Source organism: Dreissena polymorpha, chromosome 15, assembly GCF_020536995.1.
Source record: "Dreissena polymorpha isolate Duluth1 chromosome 15, UMN_Dpol_1.0, whole genome shotgun sequence".
NCBI lineage: Eukaryota > Metazoa > Mollusca > Bivalvia > Myida > Dreissenidae > Dreissena > Dreissena polymorpha.
Genome location: NC_068369.1, coordinates 31,572,008 through 31,583,654, shown reverse-complemented (window position 1 = coordinate 31,583,654; position 11,647 = coordinate 31,572,008). Strand labels below are relative to the sequence as shown.

The following is an 11,647-nucleotide window of genomic DNA, read 5'->3' as shown; positions in this document are numbered from 1 at the left end:
GTATATATATATTTGTCTATAATGTAATTTTGAGCATATTAATCTGCTTTTCATGTTTTTCTTAGTGTAAGACTGTGTTTGGCAATATTGGTTTACTGTTTACGGAAAATAATGTTTCCGGGAATTAAGTATCACATTCAATGTAATAATTTTAAAAGAAACTCTAAACTTGCGTATATAACGCTAAACATATGTAATTTGGTTTTCACATACTTTACCTATTTTTAAGATCGATACATTCATTAAAATGTCGATATTAATATTGAAATAAATATACAATTGAATTAAGTGCCGAATTTGAGCCACAAACATTTAATCATTGTTATTGATTTGTTGTACTTGTATATGTTTTTGTTCATACAGCTTACATATTGACTCATGTTCTCTTTCACTATCAAGTGCGCCTTTGAAAGATGCTAGGTCACCTATTGAGAAAATGACAAAAACGACACAAATGATTCAAAACCCTGACACAATATTTGATTTAATATAATTACTTGAAATATCAGAACAGAACAGAACATAATTTTATGACACACACAATTTAAAGTTTCTAGTGTAAAACAAAATAATAATACAATATACATGAATATATTAAGTTGATTTAGAAGAAAAATCATCGTTTGCCCGTTATACTAGTTGAAAACACATTTTGTTTCTTATTTCCAAGCCTTTTAAAGCCAGTTTTAAAAGCGTCCTAATACGCTTTTCAGCTATTTTTACTCTTCGACTGTTGTTGAAAAAAATGACACGAGGTCGACACTTATCAATCAAAACCGCTTCTGGAAATCCCGTTGTTTAATAAAATGGGCTTAACTGTCAAAAACGCCTTGCAGCTTTAAATTCGCATTGTTTTTTTGTGTGGGGGGGGGGGGTGGCGGGAAGAGTGTTAAGAAATAAAGGGAATCTACTTCAATTATATTTTCATTTCATTAATAGGAATTTTCTCCCTTGTCACTTTAGTGTTATTCTCAAATCGTGCCTTTTTATCCAAGTTATTTCCACGCCTTTTTAAAGTCAGTTTTAATAGCGTCCTAATACGCTTTTCAGCTATTTTTACTCTTCGACTGTTGTTGAAAAAAATGACACGAGGTCGACACTTATCAATCAAATCCGCTTCTGGAAATCCCGTTGTTTAATAAAATGGGCTTAACTGTCAAAAACGTCTTGCAGCTTTAAATTCGCATTGTTTTTTTTTTTTTTTTGGGGGGGGGGGGGGGGGGAAAGTGTTAAGAAATAAAGGGAAACTACTTCAATTATATTTTCATTTCATTAATAGGAATTTTCTCCCTTGCCACTTTAGTGTTATTCTCAATTCGTGCCTTTTTTATCAAACTTTAATCAAACTACTTCTTGTACATTTGTACGTTAAGCAATAGAATGTGTATGTATTCTTTCTTTCTTGTTCTCTGTAAATTTATGAACTATTGTTATCAGTAATAATAATCATATACAAAGAGCACGCTTGCAAACATTTGATATATATTTGTATAATATGTCATACAATTATGTTTGAAACATTTTATAAGACATCATTTATGGATTAGTTTAGCACTAGATTTAACATTTAATTTTGATGTTGTACATGTATTAAATGTTTATAATCTGTAGCATGATTTAACGAATAAATAAAGAGAACTCGAAATAACTGTTTTTAAATACAAATAAATAGTATTTATTTATTATTTACGGAATTTATATTGGGGCATAACGTAAGAAAGTACAAGAAATTCCGAGCGCTTATTTCCGATGCGGCATTTGGATAAAACGGTCCTTATTCGCCCTAAGACTGTGTATAGAATGAATCTCGTGAGATACACTTCAAATACTTCTACCATTCTATTTATACTTATAAAACACTTTAAAGGGCCCTTTTGATGTTTTTTAAATTGAAAAAAAAATGTTTTTTTTAGATTCGCACATTTTCGTTACATTTATGATATTTGCGAGGTAACAGTAATTCTGACATTAACCATGTTCTAAAATATTTATTATATATACTATATAATTTGACGATTCAAAAACACGAACATTATAACGCGTTACAAACGCAAAACGATTGAATCATTTGGAGAGTGCTGTTGTTATCGTTATATTTGTTGACACTACGAGGATTGCTTATATAAAGTATAAAATACACCACCTACTGTGTGCGCACGGATGGCCGAGTGGCCTAAATATTAGACTTGTATTCCAAGTGTCAGTGGTTTGAGCCCAGTTGAGGATTACTTTTTTATTTTATTTTTATTTTAGTCTTGTGTTTTTATTACTGGCGCTATTTAGTTCCAATGCTTACATTTATCAAGCATAAAATGATAAACTTCAATACAAGATCAAATCTGTGAAATGGTCCTTTTAAGATATATTGTTTCTATTGTCCCTTTGTTTTGCTAGCGGAAGACCTCATAGTGCATTGTTTAATGCTCAACCATCATGGCGAGTTACGAAAAGACAACTGTACCAAAAGCTATTCGTCTGTCTGCGTAAACGGTAAGTAGAAATAACTTAAAACGTTCGATTAAACTTTGTTTACCGAATGTTCATTCAACCACAATGATTTTGAGTTTAGATAAATACGAATTATAGTTTAATCGCGTTCGTGAATGGAGACTTTTCTAATAACTGTGGAGCTAAAGAAGGTAATGCCTTTTGCAATTATTATTTCAAAGATGCGTATGCTTGTCTTTGTTGATTATAATTACGGTGATTGTGATGGTAATCCTGCTGCTGCCGCTGTTGATTCTGCTCTTGATGCTTATGATTTTGCTGACAATGAAGATGAAGAATAAGAATAAGATGATAAGATGATAGGGATGATAATCATGTTGCTGTTGTTTTTGTTGATGAATAGGTTACTTGTGGTGGTGTTGACGTTTACAAAGACTTTTTCAACATTAAATTTTGATGTATTGTAATTTTAGTCAATAAAGAACAATTTACAATTCTAAAGCGTATTAAAATTATTGCCATTCATAAGAAAGACCATGTGTTGTTTATTCATATGTAAACAACTGTTACTTCTCGTGGTGTTGACGCAGATTATGTCGATATTACATTTCGATTTATTGTATGTTTAGTCAACTCAACAACACTTTGCAGTTCTAGAGCGTATTCACTAGTAATTACAATACATAAGACAGGAAATGTATTGTCAAGTCATATGTTAAAAACCGATACATGAAACCAATATTTCGATAATAACAATATTGAGAGATGTATAAGCATTTCATGTTATGACTATTTTAATGCGGTATTAAGGATCGGGGTTTACGTTTCGTTGTTTAGTGCGTAATGTAATAACGACGCATTTTTAAATTATCGAGTAGAACGATCAGCGAGAATGATGTTCAATCTGTGTGTTCACCCTTTCAGCAACTGTTCACAACACAATACAATACAGCGGACACGAGTCGAAGGTGCCAAACTACGATCCGACGTCATCGAGCACACCCGTGACATCATCAGCGGGTACCTCAGAGTTTGTGACGTCACTAGTTACAACGGAAACCAACGATGGCGTTGATTTAACCACTAGCGTAGCAAACAAATCGTCCGATTTGCACAATTCCACTAGCGACCATAAAAGTCGTGCCAAGGGTAGTTAGATCGCTGTGTTAGGAGTCTGTTATTCCTTCCCTCCCACCACAACCCTCTGAAGCTGACCACATCTCCCAAAATAAACGTTCTCAAAAACGTTTAGTTCATACTAATTAATGCGTGTTTAATACACCGCAGAATCTAAGAACATTATGCAATTTATTTAGTTTTACATATAGTTTAGTTTTGTGCAATAATGCTATATGTCTATAGTAAATTTAAGGCTGAATATGGCTAATCATAACTATAATGTATTTGTATGATATAAAATACGAGCAAAACTGAAATGATGTGCACTCAGTGTTTTTTTTTTCAGTGATGGAAGAGAAAATCCTCATACCACTTATCTGCGTGGGAGTTGCCGTGGTTACGGCGTTAGTGGTCGCCGTCATTTGCTGCTTCAGAATCAAACGGTATCACCTTGTGTATTTTGAAGCTTATATTTTCCTTCCTCGCTTGGTACTGAATATACGTCTTTCATTGGTGCCATAAATGTAAACACCGTTATTCACATTTGATTATAATAATTTATCTTAAACACACACATGCGTCATATTTGAATGTAACAGCTCTCCAAAATGCCCAGCCACTCACCTTCGTGAACTGAACGAATTATGCGATCTGGTGACGTAATATCAATGGGAAATTGCGTGCTGCTTGTTGATTCGTTTTGCATTCATTTAAAACATCCATAGAAACTAATTAATAATTTGCGGGTAATATTATTATTATTATTATTATTATTATTATTATTATTATTATTATTATTATTATTATTATACGATTAATTGGTTTGAAATATATAAATTCAATGCCTGTATGTATTTAAATGTCGGAACACATGAAATAGGTTGGCAATACAGTTGAACGAGATAAATTTTCAAAATGTCATAACTGCCTTTGACCTTTAATCAGAAGTGAAAAGTCAAGAAAGTAGTCGGTTATGTAAATGAGGCAGCAGTGTTTTGGCAGGTAGGCATGCAAAGTACAAGTTTACATGACACCTATAGTTTCCTTCTATAAAGTCATTTAACGGTAGGATAAAATCAGAATTATTTTGTGTTTGCCATACAGGAAATCGAACAAAGACCGCAGGCCAACCTTTTCCGACGGCAACTCCAAAACGGCGGACTCCGTAAATATTAAAGATGCTCAACACTACGAAGTTAGTGACATCAGCGAATATGCTACCCCCTCGTACGCAGTAACGGGCGGTCCTAAAACGGCACGGCCTCGTTCGTCCATTATAGAAGGCGAATACGACGCTATTTCCAATTCCAGAGCAACGGATAAATCCAAACGCCAGGTGGCGGTGGTGAAGGCTTACAGTCACGTGGTAATTGTCCCAGCCAATCAGAGACGCGATAGCGATTCAAATATGGAAAACGCATACGACGTGTCTACGTTGAATAATCAAACGACCGTGACAATATTACAACAGGACGGCACTGGAAATGTTTACGGTCATTTGGGGATAACATAACTGTAAATAGAGAACACATTTTATAAGTTTAAAAATGTTTTTGTCATCATTCCATACGCTTAGAATTGTTATCTAGTCGATATAAAATTATACAAACTTTAGAATACGTATTATAACAACTCAAACGGCTTTCGCTCACATTCACTCCTATATGTTGTATACATTGTATTTTCTATTGAACATTCAGTTAATTTTACTATATAAGTTCTACTTGTCTTTTCCTGAAATTTAATTGTTATACTTTTTGTTACATATATGATCCTACATTTAATTTAAACATAAAGATATGGAAATTTGTAAATGTGGCATCGGAAAAAATAAATATTGATTCATTTATAAAATGTATTTCAATTTGATATTTGTGGAATGATTTGAAATTTTGTAGTTGGGGTGTTGGTTTAAGAATATTTTAGTGTGTACATACGCTTTTACAATATGTCAAAGGCTTTGGTAGAATAGACTAAAGCGTTTTCTTGTGGAAACATGACTTGTAAGTTAATATATGTTGTTATTGAACATGTTGTCCTAGGCACTTGCAGTGTATACTTTTGTATTTACATGTTGGAGTATGATTGTTCAGTGTAAAGCATTTATAATTCAATATGGAAGCCATGTACTGTCAGTGTATGCTTAACGTTTGTATGATGGATTTTATCAAAACCGGAACCTGTTTCAAATACATGTAGATGAGTCCGGTAATTTATATATGTGTTTGTGGAAGCAACAAACACGGTTGAAGGTGAGTTTCTCACATTTTGATTCAAGTGCTCATATAGTAATGTGTTTATATACATAAAAGGGCCGTGCTCTGTGAAAAGGCGTTCAATGCATGTGCGTAAACACAGGCTAATCAGAGACGACACTTTCCGCCTAAACTTGATTGTCGCTAAGAGGAGACTTTCTTGAAACAAATAATATAGTTAAATCGGAATGTGTTATCCCTAATTAGCCTGTGCGGACTGTATAGGCTAATCCGGGACGACACTTTACGCACACGCATTAAACCGCTATTTAACAGAGCACGGTCCAATTTTTTAAAACTATGTTGACATTTAATTGTGTATGAGTCTTTTTCTTATTTATTGCAGTCGCTTTTGTACAAATAATTCATCGATGCTTTGATTCAACTATTATCAATCGTTTTTTAAACAAACACAATTTCTATATAAACTAAAAACTTTGTTCAACGGTCTTGAGTTATAACATTATTAATTACAATTAATCGTGCAAACTTTGCAAGCTGACATACGTTTTGTACCGGAACAAAGCGAAATTAGTTTTATACTCCACTGAACAAGTATATGCGTGTTGTTTAGATTACAAGATCGGATTTGTCCTAAATGCTTCAAAAGTACAAGACAAAAACCAATTGTCTATGTCCACTAACATCTAAAAAATATATGGCGTAAGGTGATCAAAACCTTTTTTCTCGTTACCTTTTTAATTTACACATGGTGTACGCACTTTTACAACGGTATTCAATGTCAACTATATTCTTTATATGTGTTTTCTAAAATATCTCCCTTAAGCATAATTTGCAAATATAACTGAAAATGAAAAAGAGATAGAAAACTCGACATTGAATACCAAAATAACAATAGTTAAGAGTCGGCACCAAATAATATTGGTCGATAGGTTGGTTGAATAAATTACACTTTAGGCATTGTAATGGTTTGGTCATGTTGTTTTCTTTTAATCAATATTATGTATAAGTAAGAAGTGTTTGGATGTGATATAACATACTTGAAACAATTATAAGGTGGTGCTCTTATATTATATTTAAAAAAAGTAAACTATGACATTTTCTTACAAAGCTTTATAAATTTCCCCTAATTTATTATCTGGCTGTACAAGTTCGTTCCTGAGAAAACGCAAAATGGTATGATCTGCACATTGATATTACTAACGTTGATTTCAATTCAATTAAATTTGAAAACACAACAACTTGATGATGGTTATAAATAAATAATAGTTAACGTCATGTTGTTCTTTTCGACATGACATTTTTGCCAATAGTAGCTTAGTTGCTACTCACTTATTATTTAGTATACCCATTAAATGTTTGACATGTCTTTAACTAATTTTCATTCAGGTAACACTTGCATGATTACGTATGTGTTCATATTGTTTAGTGGTGCCTTTTTTAAAACGAATAATTAACCTATTTTGCATTGATATGCGATAAAATAATGACACTGATAATACCATACGTTCTCCGTTTTTTTTTTAATGATGGTGACTATTCCTTCGATTACGAACATTAATCCAACTGCCACACCGATACATACGCCTACAACTTAAATAAAGTTGAAAGGTTTAATTTACTTACCCTAAACCCTATTCAATAAAATACCAACATACCGTCTTCTTAGAACAACGATGACCACTATTGATACAACAACACACATAATTGCAACTGACAAGCCGATACCGACTCCAACTGCTGGAAACTCAGAATTATAAACGACCCTTGTATCTATATTAGGCTTTAACGTTATAACAAAAAGGATGCCGGCAAAGTTTTAATATCAAATCCGAAATGTATTCATCAGTACGTTGAAATACAAGCCTTCAAACGGATCTATACAATATAATTTTAAAGTAATGTCATACTGTCCGAATATTCAGATGATGAATGTTCAGGTGTAACCAACAGTATAAACACATTGTGTCACTCACTATTAAATATTTAGGAGCTGTTCTCTGCATCTATATATACAATAAAGCATCATATAATATCATAAAGCATGCGCTAAACTGAAGTGAAACTGAAGTTTAATTTAACAAGTGCAATGTTGAAAAAAAATCAATTCCATTCACCCAGTAGCAACTGTTAGACTACAGCGTGTGCATCAAAGCTACATGACAGTAATCATAGTGAAAAAATTGACTTTTTTTCTCGTGTTATGTATGTAATAGTTTCAACTGCAGAACAGCGCAACTAAAGACCCAGTGGTCCTTACTAGTCGAAACTTTGTTTTACTTACATATGAATTGCTGTATTCATCAGCTTTTTAGTTTACTCGTCTAAACGTCCAAGCAATTTCGACGTTGTGGGCACAACCCAATGTCTCACGGATATGACAAGAGTTATTTTAAAGATTTATATATATCGAAATTTACTAGATCGCATATTGAAATTCCCCATTAGATTAGGTTAATCCTTTACCTTTCACACACAGCGCTTTTTGTTTACAGAACCTGCAAATCTCAGGAGAGAACTACCTCTGTCCAAAAACAAAAACGGCCCCATCGGATAAGTTGATTCGTCTTTAAAACATAAGTATTACCATATGTTTCAAATTTTTATTTCAGATAGATTTAGCATGACCACTACGAACATACATGGCTTTTTTGAGGAGTATATTTTTCAGTTCTGATTTTTTTTAAATTTTATCTCAATGAACATACACAATAACCAAATAGTTGTGCTGTATTCGTAGTGTTTTTGTCAGTACTGTTTCACACAATGTATTTATATTACATAAAAAACGTGTAATATGTAATACATTCTATTATTACAAAACTTACTATCAGCTATTGATCTTTTGATAATTGCGGTAGACCGGAGAATGCCTGTGCAGTAATATGTTCTGTGTCGCTCGTTGAATCCAGTTTTGCTTATACGTCTCCCAAATGTCGGATGTTTGATATTCTTCAAACATGCGTTGTTCCCATATATCCAATTATTAGCAAACGTGTCTTTAAGTATTATCGCAGTCGGTGATACAGCGGTGTCTTTAAAAAAGCAATCCATTTTGAATAATGTCAGCCTTATGCCGTGTAGGAATGATTTGTCTCTGTCTTGAGTTGTTTCATAATTATTTAACACAATATTATAACTAAGCACTGAAAATGTCATTGAATCTCTTTCTTAACATTATAAATATTATACCTTTTTTAAATGATACGAGTGGGTTTAAATTCAAACGCATTTACACTGATTACATAATTATTAATTCGTTCATTATAAAACAATTGCATTCGTGAACACTTAGTTTTAATATGCCTCAGTAAAGTTAAAATGTGTTCGTTATCGCAGTTGATAAATTAAATGCCAATTACCTGTATATGACAATTTGCTACAAATCACTTGTATTGGATAGTGTATTTTGCATTCCCTCCACTCAAAATATGGATAGTTGCATTGCATACAATCTCCTCTAGTATTACTGACGTGTGGAAATTCGTTAGTGTCATCTCCGCTTGCTGAAAGTAAATCATTCAAAACTAGCATGTTTAAAAAGAAATACCAAATATGTATTGTTGAAGTACACACAGATGTTGGGTGTTATATTCATAACATTTGTGTCGTATATAACTGCATGTATAAGTCGTTTGCAGATGAATGAAAAACACGTTGATCTACAATATAATCTGCTATATACAAACTATGAATATATGTGTTTACAAAATTTTCAAATTTAAATGAAGCATAAGTACGGCAAAACAAATCATTGTCTGGTGGCGGTGGCTTTGTAAGAATCCACAATTCAGTGTATTCAGGCTAATGTTTATGTAGGCAAATTACTCGACATAAACAAATCAATAATATTAAAACATGCTTTATCATTGACTACTTTTTATTATAACGTCAATGAAAATTACATATGGTTGTATGTTTGGTCCAAAATGAAAATTGACCCAAGGTTTGTATCACTGTATCCGATTGGTACGTTTATATACAAATACAATGGGCATGTAACATTTATCTCACAGAGTGCTACAACCACAATAATCTAATAGACCGTTGATAAGTAAAAGGTTTTGGTGCAAAATCTTTTGCATATAATTCTTGTGTTCTGTTGAACAAACTACCTTCCTCCTTAATATTACCAGTATAACTAATTTCAAGTTGTCAGTTAAAACTCATCTTCAATATGTAATGATTATTTTAGATCTATATAGTTAGTTTTTAATTGATCCACATGTTAATATATCTACCTTTTTATGCAAATAATTGTCTTGAATAGCTCAAATCTCTGATATTCATCTCATGCCTCTCTATGTCACTACCATCAATACCCAAGGACCACAATGGAAATAAGAGATTAAGTTCTCTTTTTTGTGTACTCCTTGGTATAATGTTATTGGCATGGTTTCATTTCTCATACATGTTTATTGTTTTACTATTTTATCATGAATGTAGATGAACAATCCACAACTGATGGTTATACTCCTAAACGTTCATCAACCAATGGTTCTACCTCCGATGATTCTAGTCCAGATAGTACTATCCCTGACAATTCTCCCCAGGAAAAGTCAACGCCTAGCACTTTAACAACTGCCCACCTGGAAGTTTCTTCGGCAATGCATATTACCTTTCAAACTCCTCTCCCGCCAAAGCCTTCGGATATAAATACTGGTATTAAAAAAATAAACAGCTCCCAAATATTGAACTGATATTTATTAATTCTACTGAGTCGAACTTAGAATAAATGACATCCTTAAAACAAATACTATACCTGTATGTGCGTATGTGCTTGAACATCGCACTACTAGAACAACGATGCCGATGAATATGGTTAAGATATGTTTAGTAAATTTAATCGAATTCAACGCGATAACTAATATGTATTTAAAGTAACAACACTGTCAATAAAAGAAAGATACTCATCTAAATGGATGAATATAGTCATACTTATATAGTAATATAGTTACGAAAATGGAATTAGTATCTATGTTAATACCATTGAAGCAATCTTTGGGCTAAGAGAGTATTGTATGACTTTTATAAAACATTTATATACATGCAGGTTGACCTATACGTTATTGAATGTTTCACCTCATTACCAGCTGAAGGTATAGGTATCGATTTTTCAGTTGGTTTACTCTGCGCAGTCGGATCAGTACTTGTCATTATTTCACTACGAAGAAGGTATTGTGCTACCAGTAAAGTTAAATCACCGCATATACATATACAATAGCTTAATTAACCATAGTAATGCAGTACACTACGAACACACACGTTATCGTGCTATTTTAACCTCATTGTCAGTAATGAACATTTGTTAAAATCATGCCCAATAAATATGGGTACGCGTTAGAAATAACAACTTCGCCAGAAATGGTAATGATGTCACGCGAAAAAGTAAATGATATCGTATAGTTTTATCCAATTATTGCAATAAAATAAAAGCAAGTTTTGATTTCAGAAAAGTATAACCATTTTCAAATACGGTATCGACTTCAAATATTGGCACTTAGACGTGTGTAAATGGACTAGAGAAACCATTTGAAGGACTGTTTGACAGAGATGAAATGAATACACACTACTCTGAACTGGACATGAATATCGATTCTGATGACGACACGGCTCGCTATGACAATATAGAAATGGGCCAGAGTATTTAAAGTGAATCAAATAACAACAGCAATTCCGAATACTTTATGAACAACGTTTCCTAGAAACATGCTTTATATGATCTCCTGAATGAAACGGTATTAACATAGGTTATACAGCACGGAAACTATACATTTTTTTTCCTTAACTACATATTATTGAGAGAAAAATGCAATACAACAGCATTATACTGCTCAACTTAGTAATGCTTTATATGAAACTTG

The 11,647-nt window shown here is 32.7% G+C and overlaps 2 protein-coding genes across 8 annotated transcripts in view; both read left to right on the top strand.

The window, feature by feature from the left end:
• LOC127861225 (uncharacterized) overlaps nt 1-6,262 on the top strand; it is a 323,777-nt gene extending 317,515 nt beyond the window's left edge. For all 6 annotated transcript variants that reach the window (XM_052399636.1, XM_052399639.1, XM_052399637.1 and 3 more), the window contains 4 exons: nt 2,395-2,490; nt 3,373-3,597; nt 3,914-4,010; nt 4,672-6,262. In XM_052399636.1, coding sequence (XP_052255596.1) covers nt 2,395-2,490; nt 3,373-3,597; nt 3,914-4,010; nt 4,672-5,080 — 827 coding nt within the window. In that variant the 3' untranslated portion in view covers nt 5,081-6,262. The remainder of the gene's footprint in view (nt 1-2,394; nt 2,491-3,372; nt 3,598-3,913; nt 4,011-4,671) is intronic.
• Nucleotides 1-6,262, top strand: part of LOC127861230 (uncharacterized) — a 235,241-nt gene extending 228,979 nt beyond the window's left edge. For both annotated transcript variants that reach the window (XM_052399647.1, XM_052399646.1), the window contains exon 8: nt 5,820-6,262. The gene's annotated coding sequence lies outside the window, so the exon portion shown is untranslated. The remainder of the gene's footprint in view (nt 1-5,819) is intronic.
• Nucleotides 6,263-11,647: the final 5,385 nt, after the last annotated feature.